The sequence below is a fragment of the Simochromis diagramma genome, unplaced genomic scaffold, assembly GCF_900408965.1.
Source record: "Simochromis diagramma unplaced genomic scaffold, fSimDia1.1 OVJJ01000487.1, whole genome shotgun sequence".
Lineage (NCBI taxonomy): Eukaryota > Metazoa > Chordata > Actinopteri > Cichliformes > Cichlidae > Simochromis > Simochromis diagramma.
Window position 1 is genome coordinate 4672464 of NW_024387305.1, and position 23698 is coordinate 4696161.

The 23698-nt window shown below is 39.0% G+C and overlaps 3 protein-coding genes and 1 long non-coding RNA gene across 4 annotated transcripts; 2 read left to right on the forward strand and 2 right to left on the reverse strand.

Moving 5' to 3' along the window:
• Nucleotides 1-767: 767 nt before the first annotated feature.
• LOC120716806 (mpv17-like protein) lies at nucleotides 768-7324 on the reverse strand. The gene is made up of 4 exons (XM_040004433.1): nucleotides 6742-7324; nucleotides 4575-4645; nucleotides 4347-4376; nucleotides 768-2824 (listed from the first exon to the last, which is right to left on the reverse strand). The coding sequence occupies exons 1-4, from the start codon at nucleotides 7043-7045 to the stop codon at nucleotides 2615-2617; spliced, it is 615 nt and encodes a 204-aa protein (XP_039860367.1). The 5' UTR covers nucleotides 7046-7324; the 3' UTR covers nucleotides 768-2614.
• Nucleotides 7325-7467: 143 nt separating this feature from the next.
• LOC120716809 lies at nucleotides 7468-10899 on the forward strand. The gene is made up of 2 exons (XR_005692045.1): nucleotides 7468-7739; nucleotides 8007-10899. It is a non-coding gene; the product is annotated as an uncharacterized LOC120716809 (long non-coding RNA).
• Nucleotides 8931-14033, reverse strand: ntan1 (N-terminal asparagine amidase). The gene is made up of 10 exons (XM_040004430.1): nucleotides 13629-14033; nucleotides 12563-12665; nucleotides 11682-11747; nucleotides 11136-11244; nucleotides 10973-11046; nucleotides 10837-10890; nucleotides 10686-10739; nucleotides 10506-10603; nucleotides 10074-10187; nucleotides 8931-9965 (listed from the first exon to the last, which is right to left on the reverse strand). The coding sequence occupies exons 1-10, from the start codon at nucleotides 13707-13709 to the stop codon at nucleotides 9795-9797; spliced, it is 924 nt and encodes a 307-aa protein (XP_039860364.1). The 5' UTR covers nucleotides 13710-14033; the 3' UTR covers nucleotides 8931-9794.
• Nucleotides 14034-14188: 155 nt separating this feature from the next.
• On the forward strand, nucleotides 14189-23674 carry LOC120716797 (probable ATP-dependent RNA helicase DDX17). Its single transcript, XM_040004421.1, has 13 exons — nucleotides 14189-14475; nucleotides 15467-15626; nucleotides 15881-15977; nucleotides 16253-16386; nucleotides 16584-16649; nucleotides 16777-16918; nucleotides 17085-17245; nucleotides 17342-17514; nucleotides 17601-17711; nucleotides 17826-17887; nucleotides 18036-18095; nucleotides 20995-21228; nucleotides 22389-23674. Exons 1-13 carry the CDS (start codon nucleotides 14423-14425, stop codon nucleotides 22892-22894), a joined length of 1959 nt encoding a protein of 652 aa, XP_039860355.1. The 5' UTR covers nucleotides 14189-14422; the 3' UTR covers nucleotides 22895-23674.
• Nucleotides 23675-23698: the final 24 nt, after the last annotated feature.

Genomic DNA, 23698 nt, shown 5'->3' on the forward strand with positions numbered 1-23698 from the left:
GAAGTGCGCGCGCATACACACACACACACACACACACACACACACACACACACACACACACACACACACATATATATATATATGTGTGTGTGTGTGTGTGTGTGTGTGTGTGTGTGTGTGTGTGAACAACGCTGTCATTTTATTGAAATATTTTTATTATTCTGCTTTTTCAGCTATTTTGTTACTCGTTATGATGAACTTAGTGAACTGTTGTAATAAATCCGTTTCCCAACTTAAGGGATAAGTAAAGGATACGTTATCTGAAAACAATAGGCCCACTCAATTTCCTAGTAAACATTAATTTTTTTGATGATTGTATTCAGTGTATTGCAAGCTGGTGTTTTCACACAGTTGGTCAGTTTTCTTTACGGAAAATCAGGCAAACATCTTTTTGAACAATCTGTTACAAATTTAGAAACCACTTTAATGGAAAAAAGGGAAGCTTCATTTTTTAAGTTTACTAACTTGCAAAACTGCGTACAAAGGCTATAGAGTTCGACTGTGAGTGGGAAGTGCTTTATTTACAAGCTTTGATTTTCAAAATACCTGTAGTCCATCTAAATGGCAAGTAATCCATAGGAGGGATTTTCCTCTTGAACTCAAGCCAAAACAAACAAAAGGCACCTTTTGTGAAGAAACCTGTGAGGCTATTGACCATTGTTCTGTTGTAGGTACAAGAACAAGCTCATTAATGTCCATTTCATTTGTGTAGCTACAATGGTGTTGTCACTGTGCTCAGTAAAAAGAAAAAAAAATCCAACAATAAATTAATGAAATTTTCTCGATTTATTCAACAATAAATATTATTACTATATTTACAGCGGTTAGTGCAGAAGTAATTAGATGAGTTTTCACAGTCAACAGCAGCCATTTGTGCTCTGTGACAACAAAACCAGTAAAAACAGAAGGTTTTGACTGTGGAAAAATAGCATAGAAACAAAAGGAATATTCATTTCTTGGACATTTCAGCTCCAGGGTATCAGCACACATATAGTCAGGAAATCGGAAGTTATTATTAAGAAACATACACTCCAATCTCTGATAAAAGATACAGTAGTGATTAAAATGTTTTTCTTTACCTCAGATCCAGCAGTGCTTCATATATTAATATGTTATTAACAGCACTAATTTCGTCTTGTGAGACAGATGAAATGCTATAGCCACACACACTCAGAATGAATATGTAATCGCACCAAATGTGCGTACCAAAAAAGCTCTCCATAAATTCCAGTAGTACATGGAAACAGAAAGAAAAAGTTAATTATCTGTGTGAAACAGAAAAGAGAAGTATGCCATTAAAGTCTATATATAACATAACAAACTGCTGTACTCTAGCTGCACTCGATTTATAAAAGCCAGAGGCGTGTGATTTAACATTTTTTATGCAGGCAAGTTCTATAAAGTATCTATAAAGTAATATTTATAGAGATGGTTGAGCCCATGCGATGGTATAATATTAAGAAAGGTTACAAAAACAGGCAGGCAACATTTCTTCCTTTCAAGTAAATGGATGTTTGAGACAAGCTTTCCCAGTTTTTATTAGACCAACACGGCATAACCCTTAACTTTCTCAGTACTGCATATTAAACAGTGAAATGACGATAACTGAAAATGTGCAAATCAAAACTGTGTTTTCAGATCTGCTTACATTTTTCTTGTGCTTGAATGGATTCATACTGTGCACTCAGTTCATTAGCGTTCTTATGTAAAAATGACCCACCTATAAATTGATAATACAAACATATAAAACAATATCACATATTGTTGGTACTAGAGGTGTCATGATAGATGTTATTCATAATAACAGTGATATTTAAAACTGAAATTATGATAATTTTGTAGTTGTTATTAGTTTCATGTTTGTACAGCTATTCCTACAGACTTTCTTGTTGCTTTAGTTTTATTTTTGTTGATGTTTTTTTATGGATTTTGTAATAATATCAGTGAATTATTTTGACCATGAAAATCATGCGAGGTAAAAATCGTACATTGTGACAATCCTAACTGGTACCTGGGTATGTCTGTATTCGATACATCATATACTAAAATGTAAACTGGAAACATTTGGGATATTTCTTAGCGATCAGGCACTCTTTCAGCCAAAGATGAAAGGTTAAGCTGAGATTTAAATGTTTAAAATGTGACTCAAATCATCATTAATTAAAATTCTAAGCTAATAAATTAGCTGCCAGTGTCCACATGGTGGAAATCGTTTGTACACTATTCAGTTTTTCACTTTGATGCAAATCAAGCAAATCAAGTTAAAAAAAATTTTAAAAAAAGGACCTTACTTGTGGAACAAACACAAGATGGCATTAATAAAAATGAACAAAAGAGCCAATGGTCATAGTCACTGTGGTATGGAAGGATAGATCTTAATGTTTTCCCACAGAGCTAATATACTGCATAAATAATAAAAATATTCCGCATATACATTCAAGATGCTGGAGTTTTTTTTCAGCACTTTCACTCTTATCTCACCGAGTCTTTGACCTGTGACCTTGGCAGTGTTAGTGTAACATCAGCTGAGTTAGACCGCAGTCCACTAGTCCAGCTGACGTTTTGTCACCTTCCATAAAAACGACTGACTCTGCTAATGTGTGGGTTTACATAGTCATGCCCCTTTGCTGGGGGCATCCACCTTGTCTTTCTCTTTAGTGTATTCGGCATCATCGTCTTTATGAGGGAACATCCACGCCAGCGCAGCACCAGCTGTGCCGTCACCGGTCTGACGTGAGAAGCACAAGAAAGTGGCCCAGATGAAGGCACAGCAGCCAGTGAAGGTGGTCCGCACATACAGAGGCACCAAGGCAAAGTTCAGAAACTGAGAGAAATTGAGATAACAGCATATCGTCATCACTATTATGTCATAAATGTCTACTGATTGCTATTTAACACAGTGGTATGGATAGCAACTGGAGGGTAAAAGGTGTGGACAATGACCCAATACAGTACGTAAGAAACACAGAAAAACACTTCCCCAGATACATATTTAGCCTTTATTTTTTTTTAGCCTTTATTTTTTTTAGCCTTTATTGGATAGAGAGGGTGTAGATAGACAGTAAAGCGGGGAGAGAGAGGGGAAGACATGTAGCTAAGGGCTAAGGGTTTGATTCAAACCCGGTCCTACTGCTCTCTGGTCATACGGCATATCGTCGCTTGCTCACCCACTGAGCCCACCGCCGTTTTTGAAGGTGAGATTGATTTTTGTGATACTACAGGATATTTTATTTCTGTTTTTACTTCATAGTTTCATAATAATAAACTATCATTTTACAATCCTGTGTTTTGATTCATGTTTCTGCTGCTAATGCAGTACAATGAACTGTAACTTTATTGTGGTATTTGACTTAGGTTTCTTCTCTGGTTTTCATGGAGTTTTTTGGATGCCCATTTAGCTGGGTTTCTGTTTAAGTTTCAGTTTCTACTTTGAGTTTATTACTTGTGCTAAGTGTCAGTGATTCCCCTCTCAGTTCTCTCCTTTGCCTCATCCTTTAATGCTAATGCATTTGTCCTCCAAGTTCCCTCGTCTCTGTCTTCGTGTTTAGTGTGAGCCTTCATTTCTCCACATTTACCATTTTGTCTTTTGGTTATTTCTTAAGCTTGGTTTTTCTTCATGTGTTACTTCCTACCTTGGCATTGTCCTTATTTTTTGTTATGTCTAAACCTGAACCTTCATGTGCCGCTTGCTCTGCTGATCTCACTGTATGGATTTTGATTTCTGATGGTATCTGTTTTTGGTCTTTGCTTGATGAAAATAGTTCAAATGTAGCAAAGCAGATCATTGAATCAGAGTCAGAATAATGTTTCCCAGAGAAAAATATGTGGTCACAGTTGCTCCAAGCGAGCTGTCCCTCTAATTATACTGTACTTACTCAGAATATGTAACATTTTAAATAAATGATATATATATATATATATATATGAATCTTTCCACAGCGATAGTAAGAAGTTGAACAAGCACTTCTGACCTTGCACGCACACGCACACACACACACACACACACACACACACACACACACACACACACACACACACACACACACGTCACTGAACGAATGTATTAATTCCTGTTGTATAAATAAAGAAAGCAGACGGTGACAGAGCACAAGTCCGTGAGTGTCTCTTACGTGTAGGAGCGCTCTGTCACTTGTCATTGCGAGTAAAGACAAGTGCAGTGTTTGTGTTTTCTAACTCAAGTGTCTCAGCTGAAGAATTGCGGGCTGATTTTAAGAAATCCCCTCTCAATACCCTTCATCCCTGAACTTTATTGCACAATTACTCTACATAGCTTCACCCAATTATTTTAATGGACATAAGCTGATAATGATGATGCTGATATTTACCTGCATGAATGGCCAGAACATTAGCCCTGTCTGAGAAGAGAGATACAAACAAAGCACAAAATAAGAACTAGAAAACATAATCAGAAGAGCACCTAATAAACGGTTTGTACCAATAAAACTGCAGATGTTTGGGATTTGAGCACTCAACACATTGGACTCTTCTGCTTTGAAACAGGTACTGTTAACTGTCACGACTTTAGAAAACAACAGCCTGTGTCTGTGACTCACCTTATAAGTATTCAGGAATTTTTCTCTCCAGTCTTCCAAGATGTCTTCTTTGCCCTCCAAGAAACTGACACCTGGAGGCACATGAGATTTGACTGATTTATAAGCAGTGCAGGAAGATCAATGCAGTTTGTACAGTATAAACATATTAAATAATCATGTCATGTTTTTTGAAGATCTTGATAAACATATAGCCACATTTGAAACAAAAATTAGTACAATAACCCAGTGTACACTGTTTTCCACTATCATTATGGAGTTTATGAAGCGTATGCGTAAGTTCAATGAGGATCTGTAATCACTTATCTGCCTGCCTCCGTGAGTGTTCAGCTGCTTTTCTGTTTTCTACACGGCTACCGCTTCCCTGTACCGTCAATCTCAATACTGACGTCATTACTCTAGTCCAATCATTTTCTCACCCGCCTTCTTTTTGCCAATCAGCCTCTGCTTTGCATGTTTTAAATCTCTGTTCCCACAGACCCCACCTCTACCCCATCTTGTTTAAACCCCTCAGCCAGAACTCTATTAAAGCTTCTGTATTCATTTTCACCACCAGCAGCGTTTAGACTCCGGGGCATGCTGTCCTAAATCATATCTCCGCTGGGATTTCATTCTGGCATGATGGGTCATCTGAGTCTAATCCCCAAATACATTAATTTCTGTATCTCAATTTTTAAGGATTCAACTGTTTCCACATTTGAAGTGAGTCAAATAGGTCCATGTTAGGTCGTTTAAGTGTTTAACTAAACGTGCTGGTCTGGCTTCAAAAAATCCATCCATCTCCATTTCTGAATAAATTCTTTAATCTGTCTTGCATGTATTGGTTATTATTCCCTAACAAAAAAGGGAAAATATTAATTTTACTATACTATCTTGATTCTAGTTAATTTTTAATTTAACTTTCAATAGTTTATGTCCAAAACCGATTATTCCACTTTCAACATTTAAGGTTATAGTTATAAAATCTGTAGTTTTTTTGAGCAGTAGAAGCAATTTTAGAGAAGAAGTTACAAAAGAAAGGTTTTGTGACAGACTGCAATAACAAGTTCTGATAAATTTATACCAGCAATATTGCTGTATATTGTTATGATTGTATCTGAGTGGATTGGAGCCTTACTGACACTTCTGGACCTCATGAAAGCACAAGCTACACAATAACTTATTGTGAAAATACTGCCCGAGTCCACAACAACTTTTGCTCAGCAGTAATGAATACTGTAAAACAACTGAGCTGCTCTGCTCTGCTGAATAAAACCATTTCTACGGTACCCCCCAAAAAGTCTTTTCCCCCTGCATTATGTCGCGACATCAGCACATACTGGGGAACATAACTACTAAAATCAGGGGTTTTTTTGGTTTGTAATGAGCCATTCTAGGGGAGTGACTACATACAAGAACTCAAATGGTCTGCATGTTAAATCAAATTCTAATCAGTTTCCTGTTATTTTTAGTCATTTGATGAACAAAAATGTATTTTGCAAGGAAAATTACAACCCGCTTATAATCTTATTTGTACATTCTGGAGGATTTCTTTTGAGCTCTGGATGAATAATAAAAATCTAATTAAATCTAGCAAAAAAGTATGCAATTCTGATTTCATTTTTCATATTTGTATTATTTTCAGTATTTGTTTTCCATTTAATCTGACTTGGCTCTCCTTTTCTGCTTGCTTTCTAAGTCTTTGTTCATCCGATTATTTTAATTAAATGTTATTTAAGTCTTTGACTCGACTCTCAAAGCTGTAATCATAAGCTTTGACAGCAGATATGTCAAATGTTTAAATAAGCATGTGTTCTTTGATTTTTTCCTCTGTGGATTTATTATTAAAAACTTGCTAGGATTGAGGTCCCTTTGTGATCCGGGTTCTGATAGGGAGGAATTTTATCACTTCCCATCTAAAGTAAACCACTGTAATGAAGCAATATCTGCTGGCAGTATCAGTCGTAGTCCGCCCAGTTAGTGGTAATAATCCACTCCTTCATGTCTTTCACTTGACCTCTGCTCGTCTGTGTCACGAGACAAGGAACAAGCGGTGATATTACGCCACATGAAAGGAGAACAGAGAGGGCATGGGTCTGATTACAAATGGACAGAGAGGCGATCAGCTGTGAGATTAACCATTAACCGCCGTCAGAAATCCTCCAGCCTGTGCCTCCCACAGCCCACCGACCTGTGTAGAAGACACTGGTGGCGAGGGGCGCCGCCGTCGTCTGGTCCAGGAACAGCTTCCTCATCACCATCCCGATAGAGTTCCCGGGAAATCTCCTCTCCAGGAAACGCATCCAGAAGAAATTGAAGTTGCCATGGAAACTAAACGCGACCACCGCGACGTTCCGTGTTTGTCTCCACTCGATGGTCTCCCTCCCGGAGAACCACTGGTGGACGAAGTCCCCCCCGGCGAACAGGCAGCCGTACAGTGTCACGTTGGTAACCCACGGAAAGCGACGGGCATGTCTTAAAAACAGCTTTAGCATTATTTTTAGCTGCCGTTACCCCGTGAAGTGAAAATAAAAACCTATTTCAAGTCCTTTTAACCACAAAACGACTGACTGTGATGTGCTAGCTAAACGCGTATACTTTAACAGTCACACACGGGTCTTCACTCTCTCCACATCACAGTATTCACCTACCACCGAGTCTTTACGTTTCTCGTGTAATTTACGCTATAAAAACACAAAATCATAGCTAAGATACTTGCTTGGCAAACACCATACAGCTGTAACACCGGCACTGGACTGACAGCCGGCGCAAAGGTAGCTTCCTTCTGCTTAAATTTACTACGCCCCCTTTTTTACGTGAAAAACAGAACAGCGTTGAAGGGGCGGGGCTGGAACGTCCAGAGGAATATGTCCGCTTCACCGCGAGGATCTTACCTCAAGTGACGCTTTTATGAACAACCAGACCGTGAAGTGCGAACTTGAAGGCTTCTCTGTCAAATAATGTCTTCTTTACATCATGGCAAGGCTAATAGATCCATCATCTCAAGGGCAACAGATCAAAGACTCGACTTCAAACCTAAATCTTCTCTGCAGAAAATCACTGGCAGTACTGACAGGGTCCGTTCAGGGGATAATAACACAGGCTATAATAACACAGGCTATAATAACACAGGCTACCAAGGACGGAGACTACAACTGTGTTTTTCAGTTCCCAGGATCGAAGAATTATGTATGTATTGTATGATTTTACAAATGTGTATATAACGTTAACTTTATATTAATTTAAATCTATGACGGTCTAACATTAATAGGTAGCAAAATAATAAGTAACTAAAGCTTTCAAATAAATCGTTTGGAGAACAGAGTACAAGATTTACATCCACAATAAAGTGGAGTAGAGGTATAAAAGTAGCACAATGCAAAAGTCAAGTAAAGGGTAAGTCAGTAAAATACTTGACTAATTATACTAAATTCCATTGTGTTTAATCCATAATAGGGTTGGTGTGACAGAAGAGAATGCTAGGGATAAGGTGGGGCAGATGGTCCTGTGTGGTGACCCCTAAGGAGAACAGCTAAAGAAGAAGAAGAATTGAATCAAACCAATCCTACAAGAAGTTGATCTAAAAGTGACACAAACAACTGTAGATATTGCTGAATTTATAGGAATGAGGACTTATATTTACTGCCCCCCCCTGCAATACATGCGTAATGCAGTCCAGCAGAAGACACAGATTCTTTAAGAAATGTGAACTGTCAGACCCCAGTTCATCAGTTCTTGTGAAAGTAACAGTTTAGTCTGTATAGCACATTTGAAGCCACTAATAAGGAGCTTTCCATTTAGGATACCCCCCCCCCCCCCAAAAAAAAAAAAAAAAACCTAAGCACTACACATAACCCAGCACACAGTACACACCTAGGCATAAAGTACACACAAACACACATTCAATCATAAGTACATGCACTCACACAGGCATACTTACAAAGAACCTACTGTGTAACCCAAGGGGTATGTTGCAGGAAAAGCTCATTTAAAATGAAAATGAAGCATTTATTTAAGTAACCTGACAGAAGGAAGAATGCCTTTCCAAAGTTTAGATGCCAACACCTCCCAAACGTGTTCTGCTATGGATTCATAATTAGATCACGGAAAAAGGTCCTGATCCGATGAATAGAGGTGCCGACTGCTGGAATTTATGTCTCAGAAGATTTGTAGGAGCAGGAACCTGGTCATGTAGGGATTTCTAGGTTTTAAAATGATAATGGAATGTACTGATTTGCATCTAGAGCACAGACACACACATTTTATCTAATAAAACACATTGACACTTTTTACAAATGGCATTTGAGCAAACTGTTGCAAATTATCAACCAAAAATGTATTTTTCGATCTGAACAATGCGAGCATTCAAAACAGATTTCCTCATTCACATTTATTTCTCAACAAATACAGCATGTTCACAAGTTCCAACAATTTACACTGAATTTATCAAGCACCTTAAAACACAACTGATGAAAAGGCCATGAATGAAATTTTTATCAGGCAAAACTAGTAAAACCGCATTTTCTTTAATTAAAAAACAATCCATAACATCCACACTGCAGAATACCATACACATGTACACATGCAGTTTGTAAAACAAACATATTCTTAGCCAGGTCTGCAAAAGAATATAGTTTATGATAAAATATCTTTTACATGGTAGATGTGTTTTTAGTCAAAAAATAGACTTTAACTATTACACAATGAAGAATTTAATTGTTCATCAAAATACATGATAGAAATTGTTGCTGCACATCGATTTCTTAACTTTTATATGTCTACTGTCTTCTGGCTTTGGGAGAGGAGGTAATCAATCAGAGCTGTGTCACATCTGAAACTGATTCTAACACTTGACTAATACTGGACCCATGATGTGGAAAAGGTCAGCACTTGGACACCTGGTGAAACACTGTAAATGATTTCCTTTAAAAAGGGAAAACAGAGAAGCAGTAGGACCTTATCCTGAACTTGCTGCAGAAAAGCACACTTCGTATGAAGTCCTGAAAGTGAGAAAAACTATTAGAGGCACGAACAAAGAGACTGCCTCTACTCATTCCACTGGACCAGCCAGATGAGTCAGGAAAGCAATTCAACAGATACATGTTCAAGTAAAGTAAACTCCATTTTAAGACACAATAAACACAGAACAGAAATCAGGTGAGAGGGTCACAGTGCATCCCACTGAGCTGAGAGACAAAAAAGGTCAGCTACTGGGTTAAGGTTCAGCAAGAAAAGAGTTGGACTCTATGACTGGACAACCCTCTCCCAGTCCCCAGTCTCCGTCCTGTGGTAGAACTGTGGTTGACCCCCTGGAAACAGGCTTTCAGAGTTGGGGTGGTCTAAAAGGAATTGAATAGTGGACTTCATATGCTGGACAAAGTGCGGTGGCTCAGCCCTCGGAGAGGTGGACAGGTACTAAATAAGAGGACGAAATACCAAAGTCATAGTCTGTTTTATATACTCACAAAAAAAGCTTCTTGTCATTGGTTAACAACCAAAGACAATAACTTCCAATAACGTTACCTTTAAAATTGTGTCGTCATTCTGTGACAACCAGAAGGCAATATCCAGATTCTGAGACCATGTGCACGGGCCGATTTGAAAAAGTCCCCGACTCGAGTCATATATGTTAACCATCTGCAAGGGATGATTATTTTAATTGGTATGTTTCAGTTTTTTGCCAGCAAAAAACAAAAACTAAACATAAAAATAACAACAATTTCAAGATCCCAGATCCGTTATCCATTAAAACACAGACTTGTGAAAACATTTTTAAGTCACTTCAGTAAGTACTGGAAGTCAGAAAAAAAAAAAAAATCAGTGATGATGTAATCTGAGGATCTCTTTCAAAATTAACAGACTGATTACAAATGAGGTAGACAACTGAAAATTGTGTATAGCCAAACATGCATTTTTCTCTCAAAAAAATCCCATCATGTCATGTTTGCAGAGCACCTCTCCTCCCGTGAAGGTCCGTGCTGATCGCAGCTCCTCCGCAGGGCCTTTATGAGGGAAGGAGGCGGGGTAAACGTCCCCTGTTTTAACATCTACACCTGTTCAGAAACAAAGTCACAACATATTAAAGGCTGAATACCACGAAAGCACTGGATCCTGTTCTGTAACGGTATCACTTACCAATTCCATATACTACAGGTCTGTGAGTTCCATTAACAACCACATCGTTCATTTCTACAACAGCGAATCGAAGGCACGATTAGAGCAAAGGTTTTGTTTTGACAGGTGTATCTAAACAGTCTTCAACAGTTAAAACAAACATCAAAGTTACCTGTGATGCAGCATGTTTCCAGATGAATATCCTCCTTCTGTACCTGGAACGCTGCTGTGAAGTGATAAAAAGCCATTTAAGTTATGCTGCTGCGTTACACTGCAGTCCAACATGAAGTAAGTTTGTAAGGTTATACCCAATATATCAAGGCTGAGGTTATGGGATGTTTTTGAGTCGTCATTGAATCCCCCAACAAGATGGAGCTCAAGTCTGCATATTGGAAAGGAGAGGAGAAATGTAAATTAATTAATTAGTTGAATAATCTGGAATTTTACTGCTTTTTTATGTGTGTGTCATACCTGCCCTCCTTACAAGCATCACTCAGTGATGTCACCGCTTTCACGAGGAGTGGTACTTCAGACCAAGTGCTGGAACCGTCACAATGACCTAGGCAAACTGCTCCACTTCCTAAGAAATAATGAAACGTAATTGTTAACCACAAATTCAATATACAGTTTCCTTTTATAATGCCTTAGCACAAATGGTAAAATGATAAATGGCCTGTATTTGTATAGCGCTTTACTAGTCCCTAAGGACCCCAAAGCGCTTTACACATTCAGTCATCCACCCATTCACACACACTGGTGATGTTTACACATTGTAGCCACAGCTGCCCTGGGGCGCACTGACAGAGGCGAGGCTGCCGGACACTGCCGGACACTGGCGCCACTGGCGCCACCGGGCCCTCTGACCACCACCAGTAGGCAACGGGTGAAGTGTCTTGCCCAAGGACACAACAACTGAGACTGTTGGAGCCGGGGCTCGAACCGGCAACCTTCCGATTACAAGACTAACGCCCAACTCTTGAGCCACGATCGCCCCAAATATGGTAAAGGATTTCTCACCAGTGTGCCGCAGCACAACCAAATGGCAGGTTGTGGCATCATCAGATCCAATGACTGAAACGCATTCTGTTAAAAATAAGACAACAAAGCATGTTACTGTTATAGTGCAGTACATGATCTGGAAGACCAAGTAAACATGCTGAAGTGCTGAATTTTATAACAAATAGTCCATGAATAAATAAAAGCAGAGTGACGCTTAGAATAATTCTTGATCCAAAAGCTATTCAGTGGTCAGACTTCATCACACACTACTAAGGTTTCTGTTGTTGGCTGAATGCCTTGTAGAACAACAAGTTTTAACAACAAGCAACCAATCAACATGATGGAGCCAAGAGTTTTCCCACTTGAGGTTGAGCAGCAACGGCAAAAAGTAACCCCAAAGATTTCTTCACCTAGCGTGATGATGAGGTGGAACTGTCACTGAAAGTAATTCATGAATATAAGGCAGAAAACATAGACTGGGATTTATTCCACATACTGCTACATATTAGAGTGGGTACCAGGCACGTTATCCATCCATCACTTTAATGCTTTGGCAATTAAAGTAAAGTGCAGACACAAGCGGAGTAAGATTACAAAATGTGTGAGAGCTTAGCTGCAAGGCCTTCGGCTTCATTTTTGTAACTGATATGACAAAACTGGTAAGTGAAAATGTCTATGTCTTCTTTTTCAGTAGCCTCTGTTTCTGCCTCCCAAAACATAACCCTTGAGTTTTCAAGCTAAAACTGGTTCAACAGCATCTCCACCCATCTCTGTTATGTGGGCCCTAAAAGATCAAAGCTGTGTGAGGGTAACGTGTAGACATAATAAAAGTCTTAGGTATCAGTGTGTATACAGCCTTGCGATGAGGTCATCTGTTTCCAGTATTTCGTTTTACTCACTGTCTGCTGGTGTTGTTGCAGCAAACTCCCTCTGATGGACATACAGGAGGCACTTTGGATCAACATCAACAAGCGGCTTAGACCGAAATGCTTCTGCCTTTTCCTGTGACATGAAAGCAAAATAGTTAAATGGTTAGTATTTGACTGGGATATTTGTTCTGATCCTGACTTGTAAAGCCGGATCAATTATTGGGGACGACGGGATGCAGGCCAGCAGGTTTACAGGGGGTTACTAGTAGTTATGTTCGGTGAAACTTTAGTTGGGTAGTTTTATTGCACTTCCTGCAACAATTTGCAATTTTCAGCAGCTTAATATTATTTCACTTTTCCTCTCACTGTCTGCTCCACTCTCACAGTATGACTGAGAGACACAATAGTGTGACCATAAACAAAAGCAAGGTGCAGTGAAGACTCTCTCACTGAGCTGAAATGAGACCAGTGCAATAAACGAAGTGAATAATTTTTTAATTATTATTTTTTCATTTATCTTGTTATTTTATTTATCTTTCAACTTCCCCTTACCAAAAAACAAAAACAAAAAACAACTAACTAATGACATACAGTTAAAGAAGATTTGAAGACTAGATTACCAAAATAAAGGAACAAAGCAAGAAGGCTAGAATGAATCTTATTCTGAGCTAAGCACAGGTATCCTACCCATCTCGAGGATTTGGGATGGAATTGGGATTTGGCAAAGCGACATTTATGTGTAAAGTATTTGTTTATGTGGATGTTACTGTTATTGAGGGTTTGAATCTTTTTCATGTTCGTTATTAGTCCACACTGGATATCTATATCTATAAACGAAATCTATATTTAAGGTACCTGAAACGTAGTCGTAGTGCAGTTCTATAAATCATTCCTGTGTAACTTATTAGGTTTGGTTTTTTGCTTCATGCACAGATTTACAACCACTGACACTTACTTGGTTACTTTAGAGACAGTTAAATCTGCTATGTTAGTAAATTATCAACTGCGATTTTGTTAGCATAACGATATACAGACAATTCCTATTAAATGAAAAGGATTAGCTAACTATAGCAGCCACACTTTTGCAAAAACAAACCTGTAAATGTGGATTTTTGTCGAACAGGTCCGCTGTCGATCTTATGCGGTCAAGCGGTTTATTTTGAATGAACAAAGGCATTTCTTCAGGCTATGTGAACTTTACAGTGGTTGTCACAAAGAGCAAAAACTTCATATTACTATCTTTAAATACCACATACTGAATTCATTACTCAGTACAGTCATTGGTTCCACCCATCTGCTTGAACTTCCTGGAAGACTTTTCTTCGTCGCTTCACAGTCGGATGCACCAGGTGAAGCATTAGCGCCCCCTACTGCTGAGTTAGAGATTCCTTATGTTCTTCGTTAAAAGTATGAGATTTGTGTCAACACAGAGCTTTTTTAACTTCTTTGTGGAGATCATTTTAAGGTCCCTCCATCTCACTTTGCCTTTTCACCGTGAAATAGGGCCCAAGGTTTTGACGCCACACAGCGATAAAAAGCGCATTGTTTACACTTATCATATTCACCATTGCGGCCAGTGAATATGCGTACGTAGTAAAGGTTCGTTTTAGACGAGGCTACGTAAACTTACTAGCTGAAGTCACGTCGAGAAAGAGGGCAGGGAGGAAAGGAGCGAGCTAGCCGTTTAGCTACGTGACGTACACAATAATTGTGTAATAATCCCGACATTTACACGTAATTATCGTCCAATAGAAAAATAACGGAAGGTTGCGACGTTCTTGTTGTTGTTCTCGTAAATTGCGCTTATTTTGCCGTCAATCGCCGAGCGAAACGAAAACAAACCGCTCTCCGACGTCAAAGCTAGCATAACAAACACAACAGAACGGGAAAATGAGAGGGGGTTCATCTTATGGAGACAGAGACAGGGACCGTGGTCGAGACAGGTGAGTTTTTAGTTTATATGTGACAGCAACATATTTTACACACAATTAGCTTTACAGACCTGGACCTGGGAGGAAGTTCGACCTGAGGCCCTGTTTTTTTTATTTTTTATTAAACCCACAACCGATAAAGCCTAGACTTCCTCAATATTTTCTTAATTTTATTGTTACTCCATTATTATTATTATTATTATTATTATTATTATTATTATTATTATTGTTAATAATAATAATAATTATTATTATTTTTTTACTTCATTATTAATGATTGCACAGAGTCGAGGGTTATAGTACATTTGCAGCAGTACAAATGCAACAGTTGCTTAAAAATGGTGTTGAATTGATGCCAGGATCAGAATCAGAATACTTTATTAATCCCGAGGGAAATTATGATAATTTCATGATAAATTATGATAAAGTTCAGGTCGCCAGTATCCGCTGTTTAAATATCAGTAGGAACTACAACTTAGGGCTACCTGGTATTTTAACATTCAATTTTATTACTTAGGAAATTATAAAGGTAAAGTGTTGGGGTTTGTTACTTCTACCGGTGTACATAAGTAATCGTTGTGTCATCACACTACACTTACTAGCTCACCTTCGGTGGTGTTTGTACATCTGAACTTAACTGAACATTATAACCCTAGGTTTATATCTGCTGCAGTCATTACATAATTTCTGTAAAGGATTAAAGGTATTATAACTATCTTAAAATAACCCTAAAGCTTTAGGTTATATAAACAAAGCACAACAGAGCATTTATTGACTGGTGTAGAGGAGTTTAAGTCCTACAGTTTTTGTGGACTAATATAGGATTGGCACTGTAGACTTGATGATTATAATAAAATTACAGTGTTGTTACATGCATTTTCAGTAAGCCATACATATTTTGGTCAGGATCATAATTGCAGCATTAGCTCAACAGTCAATCCTTTGCTGCAGCTTGCGGTTCTGAGTCTTCAGTGCTCTTTATCTCATTGCTCTTATTTCTCAGGCCACGGTTTGGGCCCATGAGCGGTCGCGGTGGACCTCCACCAATGAAGTTTGGGAATCCAGGGGAGCGTCTTCGAAAGAAGAGGTGGAATCTGGATGAGCTGCCAAAATTTGAGAAGAACTTCTACACTGAACATCTTGAGGTGCAACACGTGAATCAGGTAAATGTTTACTGTTTTTCTTCTACATCAGTAATATGAAAACGTGATTGACCTAATTTTTGGAGGGTATTTTTGGTAATAAGTTCTGTTTCAAATAGTGCTTTTGCTTGTGTGAGAAAAAGTGGAAACATACAATAAAAGCAGCAAAAATTGTAATTCTTTGGTAAAACTTTAGAACATACTCTGAAAAATGTGACCAATTTACACACCATCCCCTCATGTATGTTTTCCCCTTCTTTTCTTGTTATGTACAGTATGAAGTGGAAGACTTCCGCAAAAGAAAGGAGATCACAATCAGAGGGTCCGGCTGTCCAAAGCCTGTCACCGCTTTTCACCACGCGCAGTTTCCTCGTCAGTAAAAAATACACTGCATAAACTATGATGCTGGCACAGATCATTTCTATAAAACATTAGCAAAGCATTAGTTTTAGTAATTTTTTCTTTCACAAACTCAAACATCCAGTGACTATAAAATCTCATAAATTTGTTTTAAAGCCATTATCAAAATGTTTCTTACACATACTGCAGGTATATTTAAACAAACAATTCTTCTGATGAAAGGAAACAAAGAAGATCAAAACATCTGCACAACTTTTTGTTGATTGTCTCCCTCATTTTCCTGACAGAGTACGTGATGGATGTGCTGATGCAACAGAATTTCAAGGAGCCCACAGCAATCCAGTCCCAGGGTTTTCCTGCGGCCCTGAGTGGCAGGGACATGGTGGGGATTGCACAGACTGGATCGGGAAAGACACTGGCTGTGAGAATCCTTCATCATTTGGGACCATGACAGAATTTTTAACGCTTTATTCAAAAGTTAATAATAATTTCTGTATGTAGCACATGTTGCTAGGTTAACTACAGAAGTAGGAAGAAAATAATTTTTATGCTTATACCAAAAGACTTTCAAATGGGCATTAGTTGGTTTTACTCATTTTTTTGCATTTTTTCCTGCAGTACCTTCTTCCAGCTATTGTACACATCAACCACCAACCCTATCTGGAGAGGGGAGATGGTCCAATTGTAAGTTTAAACTTAATGTGTAATATAATACCATAATATAATACAGATTTTATTTAAATCATGATATTAGTGCAGGTCTTCTGTCATTCTGTAACCTTCCTTATTTATTATCCTCATCTCTTCGTAGTGTTTGGTACTTGCCCCAACCAGAGAGTTGGCTCAGCAGGTACAACAGGTCGCTTATGACTATGGGAAGTCTTCCCGTATCAAAAGCACCTGTGTCTACGGTGGAGCTCCAAAAGGACCACAGATTCGAGACCTTGAACGAGGTATGGTTGGGTGTAGATAAGGATATGCAGTGGATTATTGAAAACTGTTATAAAATCCAGGAAATCTATGAAATGTTCTGTTCACTATATCCCACAAGAACGATTGTCACTTTGCCTGAGCACCTTTCAAGATGTGTATTGCTTTTTCTGGTCTTCTTGACTCTAGGGGTTGAGATTTGCATTGCCACACCTGGTCGCCTCATTGATTTCTTGGAGGCAGGGAAGACCAATCTGCGCCGCTGCACCTACTTAGTGCTGGATGAGGCTGACCGCATGTTGGACATGGGCTTTGAACCGCAGATTCGCAAGATAGTAGAACAAATTCGGGTAAGGCTGAGGGCTGGTTTACTATTAAGATTCTGGATAAAACCCTATCGTAGAAGTGTTTTTCAGTTAAAATCTATTTCCTTCTCCGTCTCGTAGCCTGACAGACAGACTCTGATGTGGAGTGCAACGTGGCCAAAAGAGGTTCGGCAGCTGGCTGAGGACTTCCTGAGGGACTACATCCAGATCAATATCGGAGCTCTGGAGCTCAGCGCCAACCACAACATCCTGCAAATAGTCGATGTCTGCATGGAGACTGAAAAGGACGACAAGTAAGAAACAAAAATATGACTAGAGTAAAATAGCATGTTGTAATCTTTCATTATAGGTCTAATTTGAGCTCTTTCTTTGTTGGAAGACTCATTCAGCTGATGGAGGAGATAATGGCTGAAAAAGAGAACAAAACCATCATCTTTGTGGAGACTAAGAAACGCTGTGATGATCTTACACGGAGGATGAGGCGTGATGGGTGAGGAGTTACTCTCTCTTGTGATAATTACAAAGTATTTCTAGGAGAAATATTGAACATTAAAATACTGAAGGTGGAGTAATCGTGCTACTTTAATGTGGTTTTGTTTTCTAGGTGGCCGGCCATGTGCATTCACGGAGACAAGAGCCAGCCTGAAAGAGACTGGGTACTTACAGGTGAGGATAAAGTGGTGCCACCTTCTGTCTTGTCTTTGTTGTGGGTTATTTTCCTCCCGTTCATCTGTTACCATTATTTTACAAAATGATCCTCTTCTTCAGTTTCATTTTGTTCTTCTGTTGTAAAGTGTTTGATTTTATTCCACAGAATTTCGGAGTGGCAAAGCCCCCATTCTGATTGCCACTGATGTTGCCTCTCGTGGTCTGGGTATGTCTCACCACACAATAGTTCATAACATCTCACTATCTTAATAATTCATAATATCTCATGTAATTCTGTATTCACTGTGTCATTGTGATTTGTTTTTTTTTAAATCTATTTTTTTTTCAGAAATAACTTTTAAATAATATATACATAAAAGAATAACACAGTTATAGTTGGTGGGTTCCTATTAAAGTGACCTCTGTTCTGCTAAATATCTTTACAAGTAGGCCAGTAGATTGTCTGTAAGTGGACAGCTGGAGAACAACCTTTCTTGCAATTGGCAGATATAAATCAAAACACAAAATATACATTTTCTTGCAGAATTGTCCTCCAACAATTACACTCAGGTGGTTTTATGTCAGTTTTTTGTTATTAGGAATGTATTAATTTGGGTCAACAATAATTACAAAATAACACTTAAATACACTAAGTACACATCTGCTATAAAAATAAAAAAAAGGCTCCAATATTTTGCAAAAACTCATTGTTTGCCTTTCAGTACATGTACTTAATTCTAGTGGAAGATCACAAGTATGTCATTTGATCTGTTAACATTTTTGCATTTAAAAAATTAAGGTTAATAGATTTTTAAAAATTCATTTTAATTATGTTTCTATTATGAGTCAGTGTCATTATAGTAAATGAATAAAATAAAAGCTAAAGTGTAGTTAACTGAAATAAAACTCTTGAAAAAGGTTAACTGAAACTATATTTTGCACATACCAAACTAAACAAAACAAAATAAAAATATCCAAGAAATGTCCTTAGTTTTAGTATTTCTCAGGTTGGCCGAAATTTACCAATACAGCCGGTATTGGTACAGATCTTTATTGAGATATGGGGGTATTTATGTCATACTTATGTCACTGTGTACCAGTGTCTGTATTGTGAAATATATTCTAAGCTTCTTCTTCTTCCTGAAAATTACACTCCATATTATGTATAATACTTAAAAAAAAACTTGTAAAGCTAAAGCTTAAAATAATAAAAATTTACTACAACTAAAAGTTATCAAAAAAACCTGCAATGAGTAAGTCCATACTAAAATCTAAAAAAAAGTTAAATACAAAACTAATAACACTTCTGGTTCTGGTTTTAACCTATTAATGTGGTCACTCGGTTAAACAGGACATTAGCACATTAGTTACAGGAGCTTTTACATAGATTAATACACCAGTAATTGTATTATACAGTGTGTACATGTACTATTGCAATTAACCACAAGTGTGAAAATAAACTGAAAGGAATAACAGGAATGAATTTAGTGATAAACAATGAAACAAATCAGTGCTTTATATTAAAGCGCCCGCCCTTACTGTAATAATGTGACAGTCTAACGGACCATTTTGTCCAGTATGGAGGCTGCAGGCCCTCTGGTCCACTGGGTTTATAGTCTGTTTCTTGTTACTGCAGTTTAAAGGCTTCCTTCAAACGGGGCTCTTTGGCACGCTGCCTGAAAGGAGGGGTGTGTGGGACAGATGCTCCTGTGCACCTTTTCTTATGTCTCCTTTGTGGTGTCAGTACAAATTTACTAAGGATGTCGCACATATTGCACTTTTTTTTTAAAAATCTAAGCGTTAAAAGATAAATTGTGTAGTTGTCCCTTTATTCTGCAAAAATGTTAAAGTTTGCTATGTTTTGCAGATGCATATGTGTAGAATAAAGACAGATGAATTTTCTCAGATCCACTTGTTGACAGGATAATCTTGAGAAGGGGGGATAAGTGAAAGTGTCTTAATTTTTCCAAAATCCCCATGACCGAATCCTTGTTCTCTTTTCCCCTCTTCTCCTCTCAGGGTTTGGCAGCACATGGCAGCTGTAACAATCTGCGCTGCTGTCACTGCCCCCTCATTCACGTTAAAATAGAAGCTTCGCTAGTTTTAGAGGGATTACAGCCCCTCTTATTCGACTAAAAAAGATCCCCCCTGCCCAGTATTGTCAGAGTTTGTAAATCCAACGAGCCTTCCTTGGGAGCAGCCTGAGGTTCCTGTATGTCTGCCCATCGGTCCGTCCCAAAAAGCAGACAGACAGGAGAGAGAGAGTTAGACGGGCTCGTCTGGATCCAGTCCTGGCCAGGGTCTGAGGAGGGCCCTGCAATGCGGCGAGAGAGCAACAGAACCACCCGTTGTGTGTGTGTGTTTGTGTATACGTGTGTGTGTTTGCTGGGGTGGGTGTGTCTCTGGAGATTTAACGGTTCTGCTCCCGTCTGACGTTGCTGGTGTGAGCAGAAGGTGAGGGAGGAATCCTGTCTCCCTCTCCCTCAGCCCCTCCTTGTGAACCAGGACTGATCAGGGGGGACTGACTACCTTTGTAAACACAACATGAAGGGGGTAAGTACCTCACCACCCCTTTGTCCTAACTCCTCCACGAGCTCACCATACATTCAGGTGCTGCCTTAGTGCTCATTAAAATCAGTAGCATTCAATCACGGTACATTATTATTCCTATGTAGTAGGTAATGGTTGATTAAGTGGCTTCCCTCTGTCACGATGGAGGGGAGAAGGGAGACTTATTGATCAGCAGTGCTGTCAGAGCCCCACATCTTCTGTAATGAGAAACAGACTCGTTGTCCTCGCACATTCTGAGCAGCAGTCACATTAATGTGAAGATTACAAATCCAAATCATGATTTCAGCTGAATGCCATGCTCACTTTAAATCTGCTGAGCACAAAAAGCTACTTTTCAGTTATTTTTGAATGTCGTTTGGATTTTTGCACGATGTCTAAATAAGCAGGTAAGTTATTCGTTTAGAAATTCTCCTAATAATGCATTTGGAAAATATTTAGTTGTAATTATATATTTGGGCTAAAATAAAATTACCTTTTTTCTCCAGAAGTCCTGATCTTGAGATTCTCATGTATTTACTTTCTCCCTTCCTCTAATATTGGTTTTAATTCAAAAGATGTGGAGGATGTCAAGTTCGTCATCAACTATGACTATCCAAGCTCCTCTGAGGATTATGTCCATCGTATTGGACGTACAGCTCGCAGTACCAACAAGGGCACTGCTTACACCTTCTTCACCCCAGGAAACCTGCGACAGGCACGAGACCTTGTCCGGGTGCTGGAGGAGGCACACCAGGCCATCAATCCTAAATTACTTCAGCTTGTGGACTCGGGCCGTGGAGGAGGAGGCGGTAAGAAGGACTCTGTCACGCTCTTAAACCTCAGTCAAATCACACAAATTTTGTGTGTGTGAAAAGGCTATCCATAAATATTTATCATACAACAGAAGGTGCTATTTTTTATCATTTAATGATGATTAATGAGTTTTGTTACTCTGTTTTAGACTCCTAGTACTGAAATCAGTCTTAAAACGTATTTGTTACCTGTGAATCTGTTTGTCCTGATTGTGCTTTACATATTTATACACCTTTGGTTCTAGGCGGCTGTTTAAGTTTTAATATGTAAGTCAATAGAGCAACACAGGTACCTGTTCAGTATGGTCAGTGACAGTTGACTAGCCTGATTGTAGTGCAGGAAACACTACTGAAAAACTTCACACACAGCTTGGTCAAGGAAAGTCGCTGCCTAGATTTAAATAAGCAAACAGTTAAGAATGTTCTATTGAATAACTACTGCAGTGATTAATATGTTTCACATGGAAGCAATGGTGAACCACGGTGCTTGAGGAAGAAATAAGAAAACAATCTTGAATGATGACCATCAGTGATAACTTAAACGTTTCAGATTGTTAAATATTATCAGTAGAACTCACAGTAAACTCATAAGATTGGGGTGAAACACCTGTGTGGCCTTAAGAAAACCACTCGTCAGTGATGCTAACTGGAAAGAAGGCATCCCTCATGAAACGATGCCCCCATAATGCTTAGTGTCTTCATATAAGCTTGTAGGGTTAGTGTTTCGATCTGGGGTTCCTGTGGTGGTCAAATTTAGGTTCAGCAATATTAAGTTCCTAAAAATGAGGTCAGTTGACTACCTAAATATGTCAGATTACCTGTTTTTCCTAACAATGGATATTTTCCTATTTGTGTACTCTTAACATGATAATGCCTGGATTTATCAGGCTGAAAGTGTGCTTCAGGCGACATTATTCTCACACATGGATTGGCCACCACAGGTTGGCCTTCTATTCTTTCGCTTAATTATATTTACAAAGTTATTACTCTGTATTTTTTTTTACTTTATCATATTCTATTTTATTGACTTACTTTACTTTATTTCACCTTTTTTTTTGATTTGGTGGATAAAAAAACAAGAGTTTTCCAGTATATTGTGTGTGTTAATGTATCTAAGTATGTTCTTACCTGAAAATTGTTGAATTGCTGTTTTTCAGGTGGAAGAATGCGTTACCGTGGCAGCAACTCCAACAACCCGAACCTGATGTACCAGGAAGAGTGTGATCGTCGTATGCGCTCCAGCGGCGGCGGGGGCAAAGACAACCGCAGCGGCTTCAACCGTGACAACCGCAACAACCGTGACGGAGACCGCTCCTCTTCTTCCTCCTACAGGGACCGAAGCCGGGATCACCGAAACAACTACAACTCAGGCTCGGATCAGTACCAGAGCTACAACAGTGGGGGCGGTGGCGGCGGAAGTGGCGGCAGCTACAACTCTCGCAGTGGAAGCCAGGCCGGGAGCATCGGAGGTCAGGATCAGACGAGCCAACCGCAGGGTCAGTTTGGCCAGGCTCCTCCTCCACCATCAGGGGGCCTGCAGCCCCTAATGGCTCAGCAGTTTGCTCCACCACAGCCCCCACTCATGGGCTTCATGGGGCAACCGCCGTACCAGTTTCCTTCGCCTCCCCCTCCTCCCCCAGGCCTGCCACCTCCCAGGAAGTAAACTGAACAAGCACCGAGTTCATTTGTGCTACTTGTGCATCCACAGGTTACCTTTGTGGGCTTTTTAAAAACTCTTGAAATCATGTAGAGGCAGGGGTTTCAAAGGCATATGTGTAAGGAGGTAAGGGCTTATATTTTCTATTTGTTTTGTACTTTTTAATACACCCAAAATGTGGAATTTAAATTGTCTGATAGAAAAGGAAATCTTCAAAATTTACCAAGGGTTTTCTAAAGTAGACTGCCACTGCACCTGCACCATGAACCATAAGTATTGTGTTTCTATTCCAAACAAATGCCTCAGAGGATGTGATCTACTTAAAGGATTTGATTAAAATGAAAGCGACGTTAGACTGAGGCCTCAGTATTATGTGGATCATTGGGCCGGTCTACTATAAATTCATTAATAGTCACATTCCAGGCTCATATCATTCTTGAGCGCTATATTAGTCTACACTTGTTCAGTTTGAGACATTTTGGCTAGCATTGCATTTTATTTATTCTTTACATTATAGCTTTATTCTCTGAAGCAACATTGAAGTTTGTCTCTTCTCTCCGATAGTTGTCATACCAGTCAATCATTGAGTTTGTAGTGTGATCGTTGTACTAGACTCAGATTTTGTCACGCATGCTTTTCCTTTCTGCTGTCCCGCAGCATTACTAAGCACATTGTTGACTAAACTGCAGATTGTTGCTCGTTTCCCTTTTCCCCCTCAACGTGTTCTTTTTATTGCGTTTTCCTAAATAAATCAAACCAATAAAGTGTTTCCTACTTTTCAAATGATTAATCAAGCGTGTACACCTGGTT